This window comes from Pyrus communis, chromosome 2 (assembly GCF_041283825.1).
Source record: "Pyrus communis isolate YQ-2024b chromosome 2, ASM4128382v1, whole genome shotgun sequence".
NCBI lineage: Eukaryota > Viridiplantae > Streptophyta > Magnoliopsida > Rosales > Rosaceae > Pyrus > Pyrus communis.
Window position 1 is genome coordinate 1,539,618 of NC_142566.1, and position 25,707 is coordinate 1,565,324.

General features: G+C 37.1%; 4 protein-coding genes across 4 annotated transcripts; 1 reads left to right on the plus strand and 3 right to left on the minus strand.

The window, feature by feature from the left end:
* Positions 1 to 993: 993 nt before the first annotated feature.
* LOC137748304 (serine/threonine-protein kinase-like protein At3g51990) lies at positions 994 to 2,970 on the minus strand. Its single transcript, XM_068488440.2, has one exon. It carries the CDS (start codon positions 2,794 to 2,796, stop codon positions 1,294 to 1,296), a length of 1,503 nt encoding a protein of 500 aa, XP_068344541.1. The 5' UTR covers positions 2,797 to 2,970; the 3' UTR covers positions 994 to 1,293.
* Positions 2,971 to 6,535: 3,565 nt separating this feature from the next.
* Positions 6,536 to 8,026, plus strand: LOC137749046 (acyl-CoA--sterol O-acyltransferase 1). The gene has a single exon (XM_068489233.2). It carries the CDS (start codon positions 6,602 to 6,604, stop codon positions 7,826 to 7,828), a length of 1,227 nt encoding a protein of 408 aa, XP_068345334.1. The 5' UTR covers positions 6,536 to 6,601; the 3' UTR covers positions 7,829 to 8,026.
* Positions 8,027 to 8,485: 459 nt separating this feature from the next.
* LOC137749064 (Excinuclease ABC, C subunit, N-terminal) lies at positions 8,486 to 10,882 on the minus strand. The gene is made up of 3 exons (XM_068489247.2): positions 10,527 to 10,882; positions 9,567 to 9,673; positions 8,486 to 8,942 (listed from the first exon to the last, which is right to left on the minus strand). The coding sequence occupies exons 1-3, from the start codon at positions 10,748 to 10,750 to the stop codon at positions 8,749 to 8,751; spliced, it is 525 nt and encodes a 174-aa protein (XP_068345348.1). The 5' UTR covers positions 10,751 to 10,882; the 3' UTR covers positions 8,486 to 8,748.
* Positions 10,883 to 11,743: 861 nt separating this feature from the next.
* LOC137747522 (pheophytinase, chloroplastic) lies at positions 11,744 to 15,219 on the minus strand. The gene is made up of 6 exons (XM_068487651.2): positions 15,037 to 15,219; positions 13,865 to 14,633; positions 13,280 to 13,506; positions 12,888 to 13,079; positions 12,633 to 12,789; positions 11,744 to 12,165 (listed from the first exon to the last, which is right to left on the minus strand). Exons 2-6 carry the CDS (start codon positions 14,615 to 14,617, stop codon positions 11,938 to 11,940), a joined length of 1,557 nt encoding a protein of 518 aa, XP_068343752.1. The 5' UTR covers positions 14,618 to 14,633; positions 15,037 to 15,219; the 3' UTR covers positions 11,744 to 11,937.
* Positions 15,220 to 25,707: the final 10,488 nt, after the last annotated feature.

A 25,707-nucleotide genomic window follows, 5' to 3' on the forward strand; every position in this document is an offset into this window, starting at 1 on the left:
TGACATGATGAAAGTTGAGCCATTCCTTTTTAATATATTTCTTGGTAGAAGATAATTCTTCCTTGTCGACCTAATGTCAAACCCATCTACAATCAACAAGTTATCTATCACGTACAACGTAAGTTCGTCAAAAAGTATGATCAATCTATACTAAAGGATTCTTGCCGGATTTTTTGCGTGAAGATTTCAGGAATTCCGTGATCATGATTGTTTATCGTATATCGTGTGATCAGAAATTATTTTAAATTTTAAATTATAAATTAAATATAAATAGTACCTAACGAAAATTAACCGTATGATGTACAATGAACGATCACGATCATGAGATTATCAGGATCCCCATAAAAAGAATCCTCGCCTAAAAGAGAATGGATGAACTCATCGATCTAACAACTTCCTATGTATTCTTATGCAATTTGAACTTGCATTGTGAAAAAATCTAACTTAAATCGTGATTTCAAATGGGTATTACTTCATGTCAAAGATTAAGAAAATTTGAGAAACTAGGACGAGAAAACATATTAAAAGATAGGAAATTTTTTGAGTAATATTGGACACAAGGGAAATTTTCATTAAAAATAACAATAAAATAAAAACTTGTAGATTGATACCATCCTACAATTTTGCGGGGATTACAAGAGATGAGTTTTCTTTGTGACTTATTCAACTTCAACCTTCAACTTGGACACAAATTTTGCTTCCTCAAAAGTATCCATTGCTTCATTTGACACGCATTGAATCCAGTGAATTATCCAATTCAATCCTTGACACCAATTGAAACCAACAAAAGAAAGCCGCATGCATAGACATCTAGAGCTCACAACTAAACATAGATCTCTTGGGATGCAAACACTTGAATCTTAAACAGATTGCCTCTACTTCTGTTTATTTGAATTTGAATACAAACAAGACAATACAAAACATTGTGCTAAAATCTTATCCTCGTTCCATTTCAAAACACTCGAGATTCGGCAAATCATAACCTCGCGGAAATTGGAACAATGCAGTAATATAGATGCAGAACTACAAAGAACAACAGCGGTATCACTTGCATCGACATTAAACAACTTACAAGGACGAAAAACAAAAATGATCGACAACTTACAATTGGGGACATCAGCAATGTACCCTTGACTGACATACATGTGGTAATTAACAGCACATGAACAAATTAATGAATACACCACTAGAGGCGAGATAACAAAACCCGGGACAAATGAGATACCAACAACAAATCTACATCAATGTGAAATTAGCAAGGAAGCTTACATGCCTTTGTTCTATTCACATAAATCAAATTTCTGCAGCAAGCTGTATACCAGCAGATGCACGGGAACTGCCGCTCACATGAGGCATTGCATCATCTCTCCTTGAACATGTAAACGACCTTTTCCCAAAAGAATGATTTTGCATCAAATCAGGGACTTGTTTCCCGTTACCAGGAGTTGATTTATTAATCCTGCCAATGTATCGTCCGCTACCAAATCTAGAAACCTGATTCGCTGATTTTGAACTGCGATCATCTCCATCTGCATTACCATGAAAGTCAGGCTCCCCATCAGTACCTGCCATAAGCTCCATCAGATTGCTACTAAACCCCAAATCCGAATAAACTCTCTGCGAATTCCTCAATACTTTCCTAGTCAACTTAGCTTCCAAGGCTTCCAAATTCTCTTCTCCAACACCCTCTAGCTTCGAACTCAAATGCACAATCCTCGACTCAACTGGCCGCCCCATGGTCTCTACCATTGTACACGGATTGTTAAAACCATTCCACGAATGCAGGGGAACCAGTTTACTCAACCCGGTAAGCCAAACCACAACCTCCTTCATCGTTGGCCTACGCTCCCTACAAGACCTCACACACTTGGCTGCAATGACAGCTAATTGCTTCCTCACAACAGGGTCTTTAGGAGGTACAATTTGCGGATCATAAACCGTTATCAGCTTCCCTCGCTTTATAAGCGGGATAGCCCAATCCACAATCGAAGGCGGAGAATGCCCAACATCTATAGCCTTCCTACCACTTATAATCTCCAACAACAAAATCCCGAAACTAAAAACATCAGTTTTAGTACTCAAATTGTCAGGGGTCACATAGCAAGGGTCCAAGTACCCCATCGTCCCCGCCGGAGGGGTCGACCGGAGCCTATATTCGTCGAACAGGCAGTACCTCAGAGCCAATCCAAAATCCCCCAACCGGGCATTGTAACTACGATCAATCAAAACATTTGCAGACTTAATATCTCTATGAATTACAGGCGGGCTCGATGAATGTAAAATGTCAATTGCCTTAGCTGTTTGCAAAGCTAATCTAATCCTACGACCCCAATTCGGAGGCCGATTCGTACTCGAATGTAAAACATCGTACAGCGTACCGTTGCTCATGAACTCCACCACCAAAAGCCTGTCTTTCGAATCATTCGAAAACCCCAAAAGATTGACCAGCCTCGGACTCTGAATCTTGGACAAGATCTCGATCTCGTTGTCGACCTCGTTGGCGGTCTCCGGCCCAGAACACGAGTTGGGTCGGAGAGTCTGGTTGTGAGCTCTGGAGGGTCTTTTGATGGCAACTAGACGGCCGCGGAGCATAGCTTTGTAGACGTAGCCATGGCTGCCTTTGCCCAAAAGCTTCCGTTCGGAGAAGCCATTGGTGGCGGCCACAAGATCACTGTAGTCGAAGTGTTGGATCTTGATGGGCTTTTCAGCGGTGACGGTGGCGGTGGTTTTGGACGATGAAGTTTGGGAATTGGCGACGGAGATGGCTGATTCAGCTCTGCAAGAAAGGTACCCCATAAGAGGAAAATCGAGATTTCAACTTTGTGTGTTTGTGTTTTTGGATCGATTGAAAGGGAGAGACGAGAGTTTGGTGTGATGATATATTACGTGACTGTGATTCTATGAAAGTTGCAGAACCAAAGTTGGTTGAAAATTGGGTTTTGTTGGCGTCGTGTTCTACAACTGTTTGTGCGGTGCCGGTACTATATATTACAAGTAAGATAGCACGCTTGGGCATGGGGGTAAAAAGTGTTACTGACTTAGTTTTTATTGGCTATTAGTTTATTTTTTTTTTTTTTTAAAGTTGACTCTTCAAGAGTATTGGGCAAGAGTCTGGGTTATACTGGAGCAAGGATTCTCGCCGGATCCTTATTAGATTTTTTTTGTGAGAATTTTAGAGATCTTAAAATCACATTTATTCATTGTACACTGTATGGTTAGAAATTATTGTAAATTTTTTTATTTAAAATTAATTATAAACAGTAATTGATGAAAATTGGCCACACAATGTACGATGAACGGATGTGATTAGAGGATCCTATCTCGTTAAACTGGACCTGTGAAGAGCCATTGTATTATTTTAGCGTAGGTTAGATGTGACTTATTTTTTGAAACAAACGATATTATCTATATCAAGGAGGTGAGAGATTGGGTTAAGTTTCATAATTGACTAGCAAAAATATGGTTCATATTTGTCTTTGGCGAGAATCGAATCTAAGATCTTATTTACAAATAAAAAAGAATATCACTAGACCGTAGTACTAAGCGTCACGTTTGATATGCATTATTAGAAATTGAATTTTATCATTCGAGGCTAAATTACACTTATGTCAAGGCTGGTTTTCATGCATTAGGTATTCTCTTAGTTGCAATGATGCAAATTTTGTTAGACTTGAGGCAACATGATTGTCTTATGGATACAATCTCAATAATGATATGTAGACATGTTCAATCAAGAATGTGGCACGTGTTATTGTTTGGACTCTCTATTGTTTCATAGAGGCATGTGAGTGTACAATAAGAAACATGTTCTATGGTTTAGGGTGGGATTCACTGTTAACACGTTTCTTCATATGCGACAAATTTTCAAATCTAACACGTCTCTTCACATGGGACAACCTGTTATTCTAATACCGTAAAGAAAGTTAAGGTTACACCATGAGAGTAGCCCAATTACTTAGAAGCAAGGTCCATTTTGTCTATGATGTATGATTCATTCTCAACATGCACTAGAGATGAACCGTATTCAATTGCACTTATAGTTAATTGTATTCCCTACTATTTTTCTTAGCTTGAGTAGCCATGATAATTGCTAGGTGGTTCTCATGATTTGTAGAAGCTTTGAGAATTATTCATAAGGGCTTGTTTAGGAGGTATTTTTAAATGACTGAAAGCGCTTTAAAAAAAAAAAAAAAAGGTTTTGAAATCAATCATTAGTAAAATGCAATTTAATTCTGGAAGAAACACATAACTAGTGTTCTTGAAGGATGCACTTCAAGTGATTTTGGAACCCAAAAACATTCTAAAAATGTTCTCAGTAATTTAAAAACACTTCATAAACGAGCCCTAAGTTCTTATAAAAGGGAGAATAAAAAATGACCATTTAATTCGTTAACGAATAGTAAGAGTTCTAGCCTCACTAATTAAAACCTAATAGATCTCACATCCATAACTTAATTGAAAAACCAAATGGAAAATGACTGAGTTAAAAGGATGGATAAATTAAACCTAATAGAAGTTAGTAAATTACATGAGCATACGACACTGAAATGGGCCTTAAGATTAGTTTCGATTTCTAGGCTTATTGAGCTTTGACCCAATAGACTTAACTTACGTTGTGCATGACAACTTAAAGATAACGGCCCAAAAAAGGCTAAGAATGGGCTAGGCCGATCCTAGGATTATAGGATCCTAAACTCAGTAAAGATTATATAACCTTTATTTTTTTTAAACAAATGATATTGTTTACATTAAAAGAGAAGGGGTGAGCTTAGTTTCACAAAATTAATAAAATTAAAAATAACCTTGTGATTGGTTAATCGTCATTTTTATTCCTACTTTTCCATTTCAACTTATCCCTTCCTTCAACAAACATAACAACTATTCATATGGTCTAATTGTACTTCTCGTCACTTTTAAGTGAGAGATTTTTTGTTCGATTCACATAAATGACAATATTCTCATATAATTGTGTTGAGTTCGATATTTAGTATAGTGGCTGACGATATATGATGAACAGACATAATTGATTGATCATCCGTATCTTCACAAAGAGAATCTAAAGAGGATCATATTCCTTTGACTTTGCTCCATTTCCGAAGGAGCGTGAGATATATATTTTCCCCACGAGATTAGCATGTAATTTGGTGCAATATTTGAAGACCCCAACATGCTAGGAATAGGATTATTTCCTGATTCTCTTTATGGTAGGATTATCTCCATCTCCTGTTTGGTGCAATATTTAAAGACACCGGATTCATATCAAACACGTGTACTGCACGATGAGACCACACCACACTAGGGAGAGATTTTTCAGTGTTCCCGTCACACAAGATAGTACACCACGTGTCTCAATATAAATGGTGGGTCATATGTGTTAAAATATTAATAATTTAAAAATTAAAATTTTCCACCACTTGCATTGAGACACGTGGTGTACCATCCGTGTTCCCGTCACACCTAAAAATTTTCCCACACTAGGCACCCTAGCTATAGTGTACAGTTCAAGATATTCTGACTTTAACCTAATATATAATGGCTTTTTATATTGGACTTGGATCTTCTCCGAGGCAAATTCTTGGGATCCTGCTGAGCGACAAACACGGACAGTTGGATTTCGATCTAATAGTTACAAGTAGAAGGTCCCTTTTAAAGTTATAATAATTATAGCCGTTTGATTGAAATCCAACGGCCTGTGTTTGTCGCTATATTAGCACTTGAATGCACTCCACATTAAAATTTAATATTAAATGATTTATTTACTCAACTATGCAATGATAATTTTGATGTTATTAGGTTAAAAAATAAAAATAAAAAAATTTCTAAATACACCCCAAATCACTTTTAACGTATTATTTATTTTCTTCAACTATCAAAATCCCTCATACCCTCTATTTTTGAACAAAAATCTAATCAATGAAACTACAAACATGTTGATTGAGAAATTATTTTTGACGAATGAAACACGAAATCAATGTTTTATGAAGTTTCACATGAGGTAAGATTTCATAATTTTTTATTGTTTTAGTGATTTTGACGATATCAATAATTATTTAATCTTGCTTTTGTTGCGTTATTCAAGTTTCTATGTTCGTATTCATTTTTTAGGGATCATAGGAATTACATGAAGAATTAAACACCTAAAATTACCACCAAATATTAAAAATAGACGACATGAGTTTTAATAGTGGAATTAAAAACAACCCACATAGACTTTAAATCCCATGAGTCATCTTTTTTCAAAATTCTAGTCGACATTTTTTGTCCAAATTAAAAGCTTTATAAGATTTGAGAAATGTGGGGTGTATAGAAAATATGGCGTGCAAGTAGAAAATGTACAGTGTATATTAAGAATGTGAGGTGTGAGGGTATTATGGAGAAGTATGTGAGGTGTACTAAGATAATTTTCATTGAAAAAGCAAATGTGGAATATATTAATTATGTGAGGTTTATTCAACAATACGTGAGATGTTAATATAATAAACCTATATAATTACATAATAATTATATATCTACCATCTCCTGTTTGTTCCTCATCGATTATCAACAGTTGAACATCAAGGACATAAACAACAAAGCAGAAAGCCAGATCATACAACAATTAATGGAGGGTGAATTCTTCAACTTCATTCAGGTATGGTCTTCAGTGTTTGCATGTTTCTTCTACAGCCATTCAATTGGGAAATTTGTCCCAAGGGGAACAACCAGACTTTTCTGTGTCCTCCCAGTTGTCTTCCTCTTCCTTTATCTTCCTCTCAACTTCTCCTCCATGCATCTTGAAGGTGGCACTGCCTTTTTCATTTCTTGGCTCGGCAGCTTCAAGCTCCTACTCTTTGCTTTTGGCAAAGGCCCCTTGGCTTCACATCCACCAATCTCTATTGGACGTTTCTTGGCCATCGGTTGCCTTCCAATTGAGTTCCAAGAAAACCCACCTCCAAAATCCCCAAATCCCAAATTTGAAACCTACCCATCTCCCTCAAAATCCCACCCAAATGGCCAAATGACACAAAACCCACCTCCAAAATCTCAAAACCCTAAAATTGAAACCTACCCATCTCCCTCAAAATCCAATCCAAATCGTCAAAACGGAGAAAACCCACCTCAAAAATCCCAAAATTCTAAAATTGAAACCAACCCATCTCCCCAAAACGCCCAAAAATTGCCCCTAAATCAAGCAATAAAGGGCATACTTTTTGTCATTCTAATTGGTGTCCTTAAGTATAGTGAGCACTTCCACCAAAAGCTCGTATTGGTCCTTCATTGCTTGTCCATTTACCTTAATCTGGAAAACTTACTGGCCATTGTAACAATATTGACTCGATCTCTGTCGGGTTTGGACCTCAAGCCCCACTTCAACGACCCAAACTTATCCACGTCGCTTCAAAACTTCTGGGGCCGTAGATGGAACCTCGTGGCTCACAGCATCCTGCGCTCCGCCGTGTACGAACCCACCCGCGGTTACTCTGCAGGTGTCATTGGCCGCGAGCGGGCCCATCTGCTGGCTGTCTTCAGAAGCTTTCTAGTGTCGGGGCTCATGCACGAGCACATCTACTACTGCATGGGGCGGGTGAGGCCCACGTGGGAGGTCACGTGGTTCTTCGTCTTGCACGGAGTGTGCTTGCCGGTTGAGATCGTTTTGGAGAAGGCGTTGAAGGGCAGGTGCCGGTTGCCGAAGGTGATCTCCGTGCCGTTCACCCTTGGGTTTATGGTGGTGACCTCTTATTGGCTGTTCTTTCCGCAGTTTATTCGGTGCAAGGCTGACGTTAGAATGCTTCAAGAGTACGGTGAGTTTGCCGCGTTCTTGAAGAATGTCATTCCAAGTTTCCGATAATATATGAAAGGTTTGTTTTGGTGCGCCCCCCTAAACCTCATAGTTCAAGAAAATTATGGTTATCAACTGTTCGATTTTAATTCAAGTTTGAAATAGAAATAATGCGAGTATGAAGAATGACTAACTCTGTTGTATTGAGATCGTACGGTGAAGAATCACAATTTTCTTGCACCATGAGAAGAGCACAACATTTTTACTCACAATATACTCTGATCATCTTCAAGGAACTCATCAGACACTACATGACAACAGGAAAGTGACAGAATTCTATGCGACCCCCCAAAATCACCCAAAATCATGAAATTTAAGATCTTGGCTCATGAAGTGTCTTAGTTTTATCCAACATTAAGTTTACAGAGTGTATCTCTCTTAATCAAGCATTAACACAGTTATGTAATATTTGATTTTGGTCCATGATCACGTCAGTCTACCATCTCCTGCTTGTTCACCATCACCAACAGATCAACATTAAGGACATAAACAACAAAGCATAAAAGAGGTACAATCGAACTTCCCCCCATACATCTTGGAGGTGGCATGGCACTGCATTTTCATTTTCATGGCTGATAAAACAATCCATTGTTTGAAAAATGCGAGTATGAATTGACGACGTTGTATTCGGTGTGTTCCATGAGATGACAATAACAAAAGCAAACATAAAACAAATGTCCCTTCCTTTCTCATTCATTATTTCGTTCCTTGAGAGAAAAAACATACATTAAGACATGCGTCCATCCATCGGACTGACCAATCTCATGATACAGTGTTATCGTACAAGTAGACAACCATTCTTGACTAGCAATTGTTATCCTATATGAATATGACTCATCTTCCTGAGTTTTACAACATTTTTTGTTACTTAAACACTATACATTTACAATGAAAAATTGTTAAGAAACGTAGACCATGCGACTTAGAAATCACAAGGGGTCCAGTTTCCAGTCAATTTCTAAGTGGGTGCAATCAAGTATACCTTTAACTCTATCCAGAGCTGCTTGCCTGTGTTGTAGCAATGGAAGTGACAAATCATTTGCTTGCTCCTCCTCGTCGTGTTTCTTTCTTTTCCGAGGCAAACGCCTTGATAAAGTTTTCCATTTTGATTCGAACTCGCAAGCTACAACAGAAAACAAAGAGTTACTTGGTCTGTTTGCGTTGAAGATGCGGAGATTAGCTTGCATAAAAAGATCATAATTGCAGAGAAAAAAGCTAAATCTGATTAACCATTCCTTTTGCGTACAGTTTAGTAAATCATAAAATATGATATCAAGTTTCATTAGGATCTTATACAAAATTTGCATGAAAAATGAGTCACTAATCATAAGTGGACGAAACCCCTTAGAGCTACATAAAAAGACTCCACACTGGAGCTAATCCCACCAGATAAAAAGCGGGGGACAAAATGCTCATCCCTCCCACTCTAGTTCTTGAAAAACTCTTTGAAAATTCATCCACTAAAGAGCTCCCGATCCTAAGGTATCCCCTTAAGTTAACAGCTAACTAGACATTTTTTCACATCCAAATAATCGTCATGGAAGGAGCTCCTGATCAATCATCCCTGTGGTCGACAAATGTAAAAAATTATATTGGCACTTCAAAATAATGGGTGCCATTGTAGGCAGCAACATTTTAACAGCTGGAGCAATACAAATTGAGCCCATAAATTGACCAAAAATTGACTGAACGAAAGGATTAAATATGTTAAAACACAATCTTTGTTTTCCAATTCCAAATAAAATACCTTCACTTTGGCCCTTAAAACCATGTATTAGGCAAGCACAAATCCATGGTCTTCCAGCACTAGATGCTTTTGCACCACCTTTGAGCTCGCCATTATGTTGTTTCAAACTGCATAAGAGTTATATAACAAGAGACTATAGTTACTGCTTGACCAAAAGATTACCAGAAATCACTGAGTCCGCAAACAAAAAACCAGATCATAAGAACACATAAGCATTTATTTTCAGGAGAATAATTAGAGGGACACCATCACCAAGTACAGCATAAGTAAATACACAAAAAGCTATAACAAAGTTGCTCTTAACTCCAGCAGCAAAACAAGAAACTGAATGCTAAAACAAAGTTCCTCTAAATTCCTACAACAACTATATAGCTAGCAAAGAAGGCAAATCCACACAGGGAAAAAATTTCAACATCTTTCCCCACCCAGAAAACCTAAAGTGATCACGAAACAATTCACCTTGCATACTATTCATTCCTTAAACTGGCGGTTTTTTTCGTCTTCATAATTCGTAATCGAATCCAATGTATGTGCATAACACTGATCATTGTTTCATTCCCTTAATTCTTTCAAAAGCCGAAAAGAAACATTACAGGAATCTAAGATACCAAAAGTATACTCCTTTGTGAAACTCAGGGGCTAGCTAGAATCAGAACTAACCTAAATTATCACGGAGCCGTACGGTGAGCACAGAGCCACCAATTCTTTCGCATTTTACTAAAGAACTACCAAATTATCCCAGAATGATACAGACCCAGATAAGAATGTGTGCACAAATTTAATCAATCTCTACGGGAAAGCATAAATTTGAAAGACCCAGAAAAGAATTTGTTCACAAATTTATCAAACGGCTAAGAGAAAGGATCAAATTTGATTCTCTGAAAGACCCAGATAAGAATTTATTCATAAATGCAACATATTAGATGAAAAGGATAAAACTTGAAACGAAATCAGACGTACCGGCGAGAGAAATCTGTGGTGACGCCAACGTAGGTTTTGATTGGGGAATTAGTGGAAAGAATGAGATACACAGACCAAGATTTTGGTTTTGATTTTGATTTGGACGGAGAGCTCGAGGATGCTTCTGATTTGATCGACAGGGAGAGCGAGGAGGATGATGATAATTTTGGGGGGTTAGGGTTCTGGAACTTGACGGAAGGGAATGTGCTCGAGAGCCGTCGCATAATTTCAGGTGAGCAGATCAATTCTCTGCTCGATCGGCCTAAAAGTCGGAACGTTTTTGAACTGTTCCATATAACTATGCATGCACCTGAAAATACCGTTGACGCTATGATTTAGATTTGGTAGGTGTCAGTGTTCTAAAAATCGGCCGTCTCGGCACTAGACGGTGCAGACCCACCGCGATTTAATGCAACTTGTTTTGAAAAGAGTTAGGCGGCCACCTATAAATAACAAGTTTAAATAATTTAGTCTATGTTAAATCTAATTGAAGGATCATGAGTAAGAAGAATTTAGTCAATCATCTAAGAATACTTCTCGTTATGATTATATGCTTACTGGTTTTCAAATATTGAACTTGTTGGATGAATTTATCATTCTTTTATTATCCATACAAGTACAGTTTTTTTAGTTTTTCTTTTTATAAATATTTTTAAAGAGTAAGTAGGCACTTATTTACAAGATATATAATAAATTTACATAAACCAACCTAGGCGCTAAACCCTTACTCGCCGCCTGACTAGCGCCTAACGTTTTTAAGAACCTTGACCATTGATACAAGTTTTTAAGAACCCTATTGTAGGGCCAGGGTCATTGGAGCGGGCCAAAGAGGAGGTTGAGTGCGAATTGTGGTGAAATGTTATAACCAAATTATCCGCATTGACAAGTAATTTTTAGTAGTTAAAAATCTTTTGAGCACCGTTTCTTTAAACGAGAAATTCTCTCCTGCACCTGTAGTTGTGCGCATGAGTTGGCATGACCCGACAATACATCGCACCATATTAGGAGTATAATATAGTATAATAACGATACAAAATCTAAATTAATCAATATGGTGGCATACCTTGTCAATACGGGTCATATGCGCACAACCCATGCCCTCACCCCGCGTGCGCTGGAGAGAATTTTTGTTCATTACAAATCGGTTTTGGGGAGCTAGTTTTACCCAGATGCTCTGTAAAGGGTGGGAAGCATGAAGGGTAGTTGGATGGAGTGAGTGGATTGGAAGTGACAATATCGTCACTCTTGCTATAAGTAAATATTCAGCGAGACAAAGTGGCTACAATGACACAAGTAATACATATAACAACTTTATATACGTCGTATATATATGATACATTTCAACATCTACATTCTATTCGTTTCATGTTCATGATTTTCCCTTGAATCTGATGCTACTTTATGATTTGAGCTATAACTTCCGAAAGAGGGATCTGATATAAGAACTGATCATGTCCCAAAGTGAGAAGTTGGATGCAAAGAACCGAACGTTTACTGACTTTTTCGATCCATCTCTCACAAATTCCAAGTCCCTGGCAATGTTGTTCTGCGTACCTTCTGGGACATCAATCAAAGGCAATGCAACTAAACCCCGACTCTCTAGGTTTTTGATCCACCCGCGTAATAAGTAATTCACAACCTGCATTACGATGACAATAAGTCTTCTAAGAACAAAAAACAAGATAGGAATCATCAAACGGGAAATCCAAAAATCCAATCGAAAGTGCTCCAACGAAAAGCTGATAGCGAATATGGTTTATACATGCATTCTCTTCTTCAAAAAATCACACCAATCGACTTTGCTGAATCTCTCAACTTGGATGAATGAAATATCTATATATCTATTTTCATGATTCCAGTACAAGAAAAATTTACAAATAATTAACAAGAGTTACTCTTGCTGTGTAAGAAACTTTTACACAAAATCACAAAAAATACACAAGATTTACTTTCCTACTTTACTGACCTAAAATACACAATCTTTTAATGTGTACCCAAATTAAAGCATAGATAACAGCGATAATATATGCCAACTATTCCTGCAAAAGCAAATATTCAACATGCGTAAAAGGATAATTCTGTGCTAATTAGTGAAATGCTGCTTACCTCAGGAACTTCATCGTGAGGGCAGTGACCAGCTGGACTGATCTCGTAATATGGAGCTTCAGGCACTTGTTGCTTCACCTGAAGGCCCCAAATAGGTTTCACCCATGGATCTTCTTTTCCATACATAAGACAAATCGGTGTGTTGTTCATTTGACATCTACAGAAAAAATGTGCTGGTGCTTCTCACTTAACTTGGACCAGAAAAACGAAAGCACATACAAAATTGTCTTCATGCATATACGTTATAATGTCTACCTGGACAAAGCCTCCTTAAAGGATAATTTTCCTTGAGGAGCAAGCATAATTGAGGCCAATGATGCAGCAGCGGCTGGATGCTCTGATGTCTCAAGTATATGGGAAAATACTTTGTCAACGTTTGTTGAATGATCTGCATAAACTTGTTTGAGTACCTCCGCTATACTCTGAGGATCACTAATTTTTTGCCAACTGAAACCAATGAAGCAAGCTCAAACAGTTTTAACTCGATTGCTGGTAAATATGGAAAGATAAATTGCAGCATCCATGCAAAGCTCCTAACTATGTCAAAGATGTTTTACAGCCTATCATTTACTGATCTAAAATATACTAAATTACAACCTGAATTGTAAAACATATCTTATAGAATTATGCCAGCTATAAGAACTTACAGTATTTCTGTGAGCTTTCTCACACTGGCAGGTAACGGAAATGATCCTGCCGATGGGAATATTTTTGCTAGTCTTGGAGATCTTATGGGATTAGGTAGAAATCCCCAGAAAGGAGTTGCATTCAGCAATGTAACACCTTTCACCAAATGAGGGTTACATGCGGCAAAATACAAAGCAACAAATCCTCCTAGTGAGTTCCCCGCAATATAGACAGGTTCACCAATTACCTGCAAGAAAAATGGTTGCATTTATATTGCTCATGCGTAGACAGTCAAGGAAGTGATGACGAGAGCTACTTCTCATAAAGAAAAAACTAAAATTAGATGATATTCCCTGGCAAAAAAGTATTAAGTCATAGCAAACTCAAGCAAATGAACCATGTAAAATGCTCAAATTAGCATGAATACTAATGGAAAGAGAAGAAAGGAAATAGACCAAGTTATCAAAAATGCTTACCGAACTTTAACAAACAGAGGATCCATGAGCTACAATATCGTTATTATCTACTAAAAAGAACCTATAAATATGATTCTTTGTATCCATCAAATAATGGAACAAGGAAATAGATTTAATGCTATAGTGTACCTCTTCTATGAAGTAACGAACTTGATCCTGCCATAAATCAATAGAGTAGACAAGCTCGCTTGCCCATGGTTCGGTTTTTTCTCCAAAACCCCATGCTATATCTTGCCTGTCGGACATACCTTCTTCATTAATACGAGGGGCAGGGTCTTCAAATGGCAATGACCTACCCTGCCCAAGAAAATCAATTGCCCATACTCTAAAATCACGCCCCAAATCTTTCAGTTGCTTCTCATAGTGAAAAGAGCCAACCCCAAAACCAGGAAGAAACAATACTGGAGGGGAACCCAAGTTATCGCATCCGGCTTTCTCATAATGCACATTGAATTTGGGCTTCCATTCCCAAAAGCAACTACTTATTGGGGCACCAAATTCGCCTTTGGGTTCATCAGGTAGACCAGGAATCAAAACCTTAGTAACAGATTCCCCCGTTTCTGAAACATTTGCATCCTCAGCCGTGCCAATTACATAGCCATCTGAGCTTCCACTAGATAAAATCGGACCAACATGCTTGAAGTTTTCACTGGTGTTGGGTAACCTAAAACCTCCCTGGCGATTTAGCTGCTTCAAGAAAGACTGATCTAAACTACGACAGTTCAACAACCTACTTCTGGAATCAAATCGAACACCATAAACTCTTTTTTTCCTAAAATCTGGGAACCCGGATCGATGTAAATTTGAGCTTTTCTCGACTAATTTTGCCCTTAAACTTACAGCATCACAGCATGGTGCAGAACTGTAGGAGAGTATTTCCATAACCAGAAAATGTATTCTGCAAACATCAACCAGATCAACGATTCAGAAACGGCTTAACTTTACCCTCTATTCCACATAAAAAAAATACAGAAAACAAAAACTAGTAAGTTACAAATAATTTGCAAAATTAGGAAACAAAAAGCAATAAATCATGATATATAACTTGTGAAACTACAAGAAATTGAAGAACATAAAATCCCTATATTACAATTTCAAACAAAAGAGACCCCTTTTCATTTAACTGAATAATAGCACAGCAAAAACAATTAATATGAACAAAACTCACTGTTAATTTACCAATCCTAAAAAAAATTAACGCCTCAAAACAGCTAACTAAAAGATCAAGCAAAACTAGCTTTCCTTGGTAAAGAGAAATCGTAAAGAACAAAAATTTTCATATTTTTTTTATTTCGGGTTACCTTCAAGGTGAGAAGAGAAGTGTCATTAGAGTTGCGATGCAAAATATGCTCTGTTTTCTCCAACTATTAGGAGATTCGGCCAAAATCTAGCGAGGGAGAGACAAAAGAGAGCGCGGTTGCTTAAACGCTTCTTCTTCCCTTTGAAGCCAAGTAAAATACGAGCTTTTAAAATTGTTGTCCCATAAGATATTTTTTAATGTGACCGGGACACGGGTAGTACATCACGTGTTATTATGCAAATAATATGATATATGTACTAAAATATTAATAACTTAAAAAGTAAAATTTCCACCACTTATATAAAAACATGTAATGTACCACCCGTATTCTTGTCACAATTAAAAATTTCTCTATATCTTCTTATGAATATAGGAAAGCTCACTTGCCAAAAAATAGTGTTCCCCTAACCCCGGTTGTTGATGGTCCAGTAGTAAATGGCTGATTATGAGACTTTTTTAAAACTAAAAATTAGAGATCTTGGGTTCGAAACTTGATGCGTGTGGAAGCCTGACTTGTGGCCAGACAGAGGCTGAAATGCCTCTGTGAGTCTTCCCGGCCTACGGAATGAATGGATAACCGTTACATATATATAACTAAACGACATTTAATTTGAATAATATTTTTGTAGAAATGATCTTCAAATGAAAATTAAAAAATTAAACAATTCCAATTATAGAGTTTATACTAGAAAGATATGTTACTCGCAAAAGCATTCCCAGTAAATGCAACTATTATTAAAAAAATTATATTTTCACCAAAATAGAGCCGGCCCAAAGCAAACGTTGTTTTCTGACACTTTTTGATTAATTATACTCTTGATTATTTAATTTTGTGACTAAATCCCATATTTTTTTTTATCTTAGAAAAAGAAATCAGCCGGTAGTTTTACTACGACAGTTCATTTTTTTTAGCGGCAAAAAAACTCACAAAAACATTTCAACATCCCCGACGATCATTATGCGATTCACTAGCGTCAAGAATCGAATTCAAAATATACCTTATAGAATGCAAGTTTGGAATTCATTCTCAACTACTGGCCACCAACTAAACCCCATCTATAATTTTCGGGTATCTAAATGAGGTGGGGGTCAACCAGTGTGCTAAAGAAGAGCATGTGGCTCCAAATAATGTATGTATGAAATGTTTTAAGTTTGATTCTTTTTAAAGACAAATTTGAACCACATTATTGCTAAACCATTATGAGGCTAATTTTATCCTTTCTCTCTTAGTGTAGATAATATTGTTCGGTGAAAAAAAAAAAAAAAAAAAGGGAAGCAAGAAGAAATTGTAAAGAAGACAAGAGTGTGTGGAAACTCTCCGAACTTGTTCTTCCCTTCCTAATCGCTGTCCCCACTGCATGGAACTGAATACCTAACATCAATCTCATTGGTTCAACTAGATTCTTAAGAGCTATGCTTCTCTGCGACCGAAATAGCTTTCAACAACTACACTCGGCTGCCATCTCCAATCAGTGACTGTTCAGTGGGGCCAAACACGGCAGTGGTTCCTCGATCATTGTCACTGGGTTCAAGTGTGCTAACGTGTTTTGATATGGTGATGACATGTGTCCCACCGTAACGCGTATGAATATTTGCATTCGCAGCAGAGCTCTACCCGAAGCGAGTTAGCTCTATCGTTACGCAAAGGGGAGGATTCAAGGTTAGTCTTGCTTGACACGTTTGAGTTTGAAATGGTGTTCTGTTCAACGTTGTTTTCAGTTTAGTTTGGAAAACAATATTTTCAGTAGCCACTCTTGCTTTCACTCAATTAGTTTTAAGTATGTATCTAGTTTGTGTTTGTAATTTAAATTATTTGGACACATTTCCAAATCTAATTGAATTAAAACAGGAATTCAACAACAAGTATTGTTCTAGTTTAGACTAGTAAAAAAGACTGCAATCGTATTTCCAAATGTTATTTATGATTGCAGAAATAATGTCTTTTGTATACACGATAAATATCTTAATCAACCACAAGCAATGGAAATAACAACTTAGATTCATCAATAATCTTTGGCCTCGGACCACATCCAAGGCTTGCATGTAATGTCATGGTTGAGCATAAGAAGGCTAAGTATTAAAGGTGAAGAAAGTTGAGGTTTCATTATAAAATCAATTGGTAATATAGGGTATAGCCCAATTTTTTACAAGTCCTTTAAAGGTTATTCCTTTCAGTGATGTGACTATTTTACCTTTACATCCTCAACATATCTCAAGCCAAAGGCATGGACAACACGAATTGGATGACATTGAGTACATATCGTTGTTGGGCATTTAAAGTGAAATGTGTGGAGAATACGAACTGGGTGACGTGGAATGCGCGTGGCCGTTGGGCCTCAAATGTGGGTCAACTGCTCTGGTATCATGAAAAAGTTGGGGCTCTATCATAAAATCAACAATATAAGGAGTAACTTAAGTCACTGCAAAGTTACACAATTAGCATTCACTACACTTTTTCACCGATGTGAAATTCTTTTACTTTCACATCCTCACAAAAGGCTTGGAGACTATTTTTAGGTCAAACATCATATAATATATCGTTCTAAAGTTAATTTTCTATACAAGATAAAAAACACTGGCCGAAAAAACTGAAAGATAACTACATTTGCTCGCCAGTGTGGCAATAAAGACGTTGCGGGGTATTGTCGAAGTCATCTTTGGTAATGTCGAAGTAGGTACTGACGGAATCATCTTCTAGGTCATCAAAATCACCAGAGACGTTGGGGTCATCTTGGTATGTGCCAAAATTGTGAAGGTCATTGATGTCATCGGGGTCATGATCGAATTTAAGATCTAGGAAGGTCTGAATATGAGTATGAGTCTAAGTTAGATCTAAACTTGGGTACTTGAAGAATTGTCATTAGTTATGCCAAGAGTTGAGAAAAGGATGGTCGTCGATCGTAATTGTGGCACAAAAATTTCTATTTGTTTTTATTTTTCGGTATTAAGGTCTATGGTTTAAGCAAAGCAAAATTTTTAAGATATTTGCTTTGAAACTGTGCCAGAATTAAGTATTTGCAGAATTCCCAATACGTATTTTTTCTCCCTTTGACCTATATATGGTGTATATAAGTCTGTATATATAATGTACGCAACCCTCTATGTTTCTCAAGCCCATCTCTTTGCTCTCGACAGTTTTTACGGCTGACTCAACTTCCATGCCCATATTCGAGTTAGAATCAGCTTGTTTGAGCCATGAATGTTGCGGATTATATTGACACAGGATGGTCTTGGACCATGGTCAAGATCTGTCGTCGAATCACTTTCCATGCCCAGATTAGTGACAGGTGAATCTTGATTGAGTTTGTGACTATGGCAGATTTACTGACGTTGTAAATGGTCGAGATGAGCGTGCCCTGTTTTATTATTGTGGAGATGAGTCGAAATTGGTTTATTTTTTGGCTTACTTGTTTTTGTGTATATTTGTACCTCCTAGAGGTTTGTGTGGCCTCGCTTTTTAACGATGACTCTGTGATTCTCGATGTCAATAATAATCTATTGTAGCAGATTTTCACCGTTAGTTCTTGTGTGTTCTTTGTTTACTGTGGCCTACCACGTAAGAGATTTGTTATGCTTGTTTGTTGTGTGCTTATTCTTTTCAGATCATATCAAGAATTTGATCACCGAAAAAAGTATACTTCGATGACATCTTCTTGTACTATGTTTCTACTATTAAATAAAAATAGATCAGGTAATAACTCATCAATATTGATTTATTTCGTACATTTCGTAAAATTAAAAGCGAGTTAACGTTGTTAACTTCTATTATTTGTATTTGAAATTCCAAAACCTAAAATACCAACAACACCTAACTGTCTAATCCCCATCACCCAACAACTTCCACATTGCTGAGACCCCCAAACCGTGTCATTGGACTTGTCGTTGAGCTAGCTTCCTACTCTCTCTCTCTTACACTTTGACTAAACCCAGCCAACAGAGAGAAAATCTCCAATTCTAATCATCGATATTCAGTTCAATTTAAATATTAGGACTTCGATTTACGTCCAATTGCAGATTATCATTCAATCACTATCTAATGGTCGTTTTAAACTCATTGTAACAATCTAATGCTTGGATCTTCAAAACATGAATTTGAGGGGATGATAAAGTATATGAATTGATGAGTGAGATTGTGCCACTTGTCATAAGATTAGAAGTTCTTTTAGTTAACTAGTTGAGATTATTTTGTATAAATAAGAACTTTCATGTATTACTTGCTCATTAAGAAATATATATACAAAGATACATATTTTCTCTCATCTTCTTCTCTTTGTACTAAAACTGTTCTTCCTCATTACAAACTGCAAGATCTTCATACTAACCCTAATCACATAGTCTGATAGAGTTTATGAAGAGATAAGTATGTGAAAGGATAAAACCAAAAACCACTACTAATTATCTTGCATGTTAAATTTGCACAAAAACATAAAACTAGTCATGCGGCAAGCACCTATGCTAGGGTTTTGTGGAGACCTAGAATCATATGGGCTTTAACTAAAACCTAGTTAAGTTAATCATACAAATGAACCCACAACTAAATAGCTCATTTTATACTACATTAATGCATATTCATGGCAGCGAACTTACACCCTGTACATGCAGGGCCGGTCCAGCCTAGTGCGGGTTGGGTCACCCAACTTGGGTGACTGTTTGGGGCCCCAAAAAATTAGGATCATCAAAATTATTTAGGTGGTATATTCGTATATATTTGTATAAGAGTATAAATTTATAAAATTTGGTTAAATTACAAATAAGTTTAACTAGAACCAGTAGTTTTGGTTCTTTAAAATTAACAAGAAACACTATGTGTATTTATTTAGTTTCCAATTTTTTTACGGATTTCTTTCATAAGAGTATACCTTTATGAAATTTGGTCAAATGGTCAAGAAGTTTAACCAGAAGTGGTGGTTTATGTTGTTTAAAAATAACGAGGAGATTCTGGGTTCAAAACGCTATGTGCATTTTTTCACTTTCCAGTTTTTATGAATTTCTTTTCAAAGTTTAATTAGAAGCAATGATTCTGTTGTTTAAAATTAACAAAATATCTCGAGTTCAAAATGCTATGTGCTTTTTTATTTTTATTTTTCCATTTTTTATGAATTTATGTTTGGTTTTAATTTCTTTTAATTACTAGCTAGTTGTTGACACACCACGACCTGGAAGATTCACCTGGACTTCGAATCGAGTTGTGCTGGCTGACACCGGAAGGTGACGAAGTCATAGAGTGTAATGATGTGAAATATGTGAATAAATTTAAACCTAGAAGTGCCTAAATGGAAGAGTGTGCATGTGAGTGGGAATGAACCCATTTCACATGTGATGTCAGAGCATAAGTAAAGCACAGTAGAAGTAAAAGAGGAATTATACCGTTAGGAGTATTCCCATAACAATGTTTTGCCAAAAATCCTCGTCGACACAAAAGCTCTACCACTAAAACTTGGAGGGATGAAAAATAAGGGTGAGTGGGCCTAAAAGAAATGAATCTTTGTAAAACCCTTTTGAAAATGTTATAACCCATCGCCGTAAAACAAGTATAGTTTCCACATATAATATACTACATATGGTATGAAATGTTTTTGTAAACATTAATATCACCAGAATGCAATAATTCACGATATTCAACATATAAACTACATGACAACCGGTAATCACAATAACTCGAATGAACGAACATATAATATCAGATGCTCATCGACATGTGCTGACACACGGGTTCATGCAGAGGTATTCTGACATGAACATGACTGGGTGTAATAATGATTTATGCTATAGTACTACAATCACTTGAAGACTAGCGCTACGCGCATCATATACGAGTCCTAATTGCCTGTAGCAATCTAGGATAGGACTGGCATCTACCAATGGATCTAAAGTGAGTGTACGATGCGATGTGAACATACGCATGAAAGACTAGCCCTAGCCTTGGGCGAGTACTAACACCAGTGCAGCACATGATGAGCAGATAACGTAAATATAGTCATGCCACATTGATTCGATAATTCTAGTCAACATAGTATTCATGGCTGCAAATATAATTAAGGCATCCCATAATAGTACACATACATGTGGATCCCGCAGGATTCTGAATAATTTCATAATTCTCAACATTACAACTTTTCTTATAAATGTTAATTTAATTATGGCAATCACATAGAAAATTCATTATTAAATATATATGTTAAAACTAAACCAATATATATATATATATATATATGCTATATAAAAGAAAAGACCCACTCACAAATCATGTCGCCAGGTCGAACCCATCTCGTGGCCATTGAAGATCCTTGTGATGCATTTCACCTAGAAACAAAACCATTTACGTAAATATATAACATACTAATTTATATACACATTTTTGTACAAAGTACGAGTAATAAAGAAACTATTTTAAAACGGTTGAATTTCAGAAAATGAATGGTAGAATCAGGTTCAGCACGTCGAGAAACCTAGAGGTGGACCTCGAGTTCCTCTACAAGCCGCCGCTCATGTCGATCACCCTCATATGCCCACGTGCGCCCATCCATCTGTAAGTACAAACGTACTAGCATTTTTCCCGAAGCACAGGTTCGGCCTGATTTCTAGGCCAATTTCCAAAGCTAATATCTGGCTCAATTCACCACCAAAATCGATGATACAAAAACCAATTTGAAGTTAGAAATGTAGGGAATCGGTCTATACTTAGTGGAAGCCTAATCGTGGTTGGTGTTGGTCAGCAAACTCCCAAAGAGCTCAGTTCTCGAATGGAGGTTGGTAATTGGTACTATAGTGGTGGTTTAGTGGTTAGAGGGATCGCCAGAGTGATGAGGTGGTGTGGCGGTGTTACTGTTACGCCCTCTCGGTGCAAGTAGATGAAGATAAAAGACTTTGCATGTAGGGAATAGGGTGAGGTGGTGATCTAGATTTGTTACGCTTGTTGGAGTGGCCACCATCATAAGTGGCTGGTGGTGGTGGGTTGGTGCTCGCCTTTCCAGCAAGGGTGGTATGGTGTAGCGTGTGCTCTCTACACTTGCAGAAAGAGAGAGATAAGAAAGAGCTGAGAGAAAGAGAGAGTATAAAGGTAGAGAGAAAGAGAGTGAGTGACAAACGGGAGGTAGGCCGAGAAGGTGGGAGACACGGAAGAGAGGGAGACACACAACATATCTCTTAACATGAATTTACCAAATTGCCCTTCCAGTTCGAAAGTCCGTAAAATCTTCACCGTAACTCCAAATTTGATTCCACTTGTGCCCACGTGTTTGTCTCGTCGAGCACTACACAAATACATTAAAAGAATGGGTCGTACATCCCTTTAAACAACGATCAACAAAAGTCAACAATCCTTGCCTTAAGGGGCATTTTTGTAAATTCGCATTTTAAAAATTTATAAAATCATAAAATTAGGGAGGGGCTATTACTTTGTTATGTGGATTGCAGTTTTTAGACATTTATTCCAATTCAAGTCTAACCTTCAACAAAGAGTAATGTGAAGACCAAATTTTTAGAACAAATTTTCAAACCATATGAAGTGTCACCAATAGGCAATAAGCATGTTAATCAACACTTAAATTAATAATTCAATTATCAACAATCACATCATAAGATTGACACAATTTGATTTAAAAATTTGGTATCCCTAGCATTAGCCTTCAAGAAATTAATGTATGTATTCTTGACCAATACTATGTTTAATTTAGTGCTCATTCATTACTTATACATATCAATTAAAGACTTGAAAATATGATTATCTTTTTAGTCTCGTATTGACAAGGTTAGTTAATAAGAAAAAATATCTCACGAGTTATATAAAAAAATACTCTTTTAAAGTTCAGATAGAAGGGAAACAAAACTCATCATCCATCTACTTGTAAGCCCGAGTTTTTTTTGTTCCCTTCTCTCAATACAAAATAAATTAGTTTTTCCATATTTCTAAATTATTGAGTTTGAAATGTTTTTCTAAGTATTATTTTATCAAAGTCTTGCATGTGAAAACAAATAATTTTTCTTATATGAGGTTAAAGCACATTTTTAAGGTTGCCCAGAGCCTCAAAAATGTCAAGACCGGTCCTGTGCAGATGTTTTTAAATTTTTTAATGTTCTTGAACTACGAGAGACAAACTTAAACTCAATGGTTACATACAAAATATACACAAGTCTAAATAAATTACAGAGACAAGCATTTTACTAGAAATTGCTTATTTACACTAGCTAACAAAATGTCATCAAGGACGTGATATTAGTATATGTATTTTTTTGTTCGACTCGCCTAAATGGATACAAATACTAGAAACATGTTTTACTAGTTATATTATTACATTTGATAACAAAAACATTATAATAGTCGAACAAAAAAATTTTTGTACTTGTATTTTTATTCGCGATATTTAATGTTTCTAGTGTTTGTATCTATTATAATATATGTTTCTAGTATTGTATCCATTTACATAATATTAGTATGGTATTTATACTTTTTTCTACTATTTGTATCCATTTACATAATGGTATATATATATATTTTTTCTACTATTTGTATCTATCATGTAAAGCGATCGTAGCATATGTGTTGTGATTGTGGTATATTAAATAGACGTCTATCTCACTCGAATGTTTCATGGACTTGAGTTTACGATCATACTGCTGAATTTTCATACATTATCTCCTTTCGATCAATGTGGTTTTTGCAACAACACTACATTGTTCCAGGTAATAGAGTTTTCATGGATAAGGTACGGCAATGGAGCAGTTGCATCCTTGGGGCATCAGCAGTGGCGGTGCTTGTTTTACTCTTGTTCCTAATAATGGTGATTTTGAGAAGACAATTTCTGCAAGGAGATCTCTAAGGAGCAGGCATGGTAGTATTAATTGGAGGAAACGTTTTTGAAAATCAGATGCTGCAACGGACTCATAACTTGGTGGAGCTAAATAATGGCCTTGTTCGACTCACCTTTTCTTTTCCCGAAGGAGACGTGGTTGGAATCCAGTACAAGGGAATTGAAAACTAGCTTGAAGTCAAAACTAAACCACAAGGAGGTTACTGGGATCTTAACGCCGGGAACTATGGTTATTACAATCTATATGGAACAAAATTTAAGATTGTTACAGCGACGCCAGACCAAATAGAGATATCTTTTACTAAAACTTATGAGTTTCCCTCGGTAACGTGACACTTCCCTTGAATGTTGACAAGAGGTATAAAATGCAGCGTGGTCTCACTGGGTTTTACACGTCCGCCATATTTGAGCGTCTAGAAGGGTGGCCACAATTGCATATCGATCAGATTAGAATTGCTTTCAAGCTTAGACAAGATAAATTTAAGTTCATGGTTGTATCAGACAACATACAAAGGTTCATGCCAACAGCCGAAGTCCGTGGCAAAGGTCGGCAACTTGCCTATAAAGAAGCTGTTCTTTTAACGAATCCAAGCAATCCTGAGTTTAGAGGAGAGGTGGACGACAAGTACCAGTACTCGAGGGAGAACAAAGACACTAAGGTTCATGGTTGGATTTGCATTGACCAAGCTGTAGGGTTTTGGATCATCACACCCAGTGATGAGTTTCTCACAGCGGGGCCATTCAAGCAGGTACTTACATCTCATGTCGGCCCAACTGCCCTCTCCGAGTTTCACAGTGGTCACTACGTTGGGATGAGCTATGCAGAAGGGGAGCCATGGAAGAAGGTTTTTGGGAAGGTTTTTGGGCCAGTCTATGTGCATCTTAACTCAGACGTTCCAGGCTCGAATCAGTCGAATATGTCCCTCTCGCTGTGGAATAATGCTAAAGAGCAGATGCTTAAAGAAGTAAATAGTTGGCCATACAATTTCATTGAGTCCGAAGACTTTCCTAGCTCCGATGGACGTGGATCAGTTGCCGGTCAACTACTAATACGGGATTCATACATTAACGAGGGCGTATTTGGGGCTAGTTCAGCTTATGTGGGATTGGCTGCACCTGGAGACGTGGGATCATGGCAAAGGGAATGCAAGGGCTATCAGTTCTGGACTCGAGCCGACAATCAAGGTAATTTCCTCATTAAAAATGTTCGACCCGGGAACTATAGTCTGTATGCAACTGTTCCTGGAATTATTGGGGAATACAAATATGAGGCTATCGTTACAATAGAACCAACAAGTGAAATAAATTTGGGTAATCTCACCTTGGAACCTCCGAGAATTGGTCCAACCCTGTGGGAAATTGGCATCCCTGATCAATCTGCAGACGAGTTCTACATACCGGATCCATATCCATCACTGGCAAACCATTTGTTCAACAACAGTCACACAAACAAGTTTAGACAATACAGCTTGTGGGATCGGTATGCTGATTTATACCCTGACCATGATCTCATCTACAACGTTGGTACTGACAATCACTGTGATGATTGGTTTTTCGCTCATGTGACAAGGAATATCGGAAATGATATGTATACGGGAACCACATGGCAAATTTTATTTCAACTTCAAAATGTAATAACACCTGAGATTATATACTCCAGTTGGTATTGGCCTCAGCAAACGGTGCAGAACTTCAGGTTCGATTGAACGACCAGAGCCCCAACGGCGGACATCATTTTACAACTAGGGTAATGGGGAAGGACAATGCTATTGCAAGGTATGGAATTCATGGTTTGCACCGGCTGCTCAGTGTTGTTGTGCCAAGCTTTCGACTACGAGAAGGAAACAACACTATCAATCTTA

Coding starts and splice junctions, on each gene's coding strand:
- LOC137748304 (XM_068488440.2), bottom strand. CDS start 2,796: ATGGGGTACCTTTCTTGCAGAGCTGAATCAGCCATCTCCGTCGCCAAT.
- LOC137749046 (XM_068489233.2), top strand. CDS start 6,602: ATGGAGGGTGAATTCTTCAACTTCATTCAGGTATGGTCTTCAGTGTTT.
- LOC137749064 (XM_068489247.2), bottom strand. CDS start 10,750: ATGCGACGGCTCTCGAGCACATTCCCTTCCGTCAAGTTCCAGAACCCT. Junction 9,674..10,526: donor ACCACAGATTTCTCTCGCCG/GTACGTCTGATT, acceptor ACTCTTATGCAG/TTTGAAACAACATAATGGCG. Junction 8,943..9,566: donor TTTTAAGGGCCAAAGTGAAG/GTATTTTATTTG, acceptor TTTCTGTTGTAG/CTTGCGAGTTCGAATCAAAA.
- LOC137747522 (XM_068487651.2), bottom strand. CDS start 14,617: ATGGAAATACTCTCCTACAGTTCTGCACCATGCTGTGATGCTGTAAGT. Junction 13,507..13,864: donor TTCGTTACTTCATAGAAGAG/GTACACTATAGC, acceptor TTTTTCTTGCAG/GTAATTGGTGAACCTGTCTA. Junction 13,080..13,279: donor AGAAAGCTCACAGAAATACT/GTAAGTTCTTAT, acceptor CATTGGTTTCAG/TTGGCAAAAAATTAGTGATC.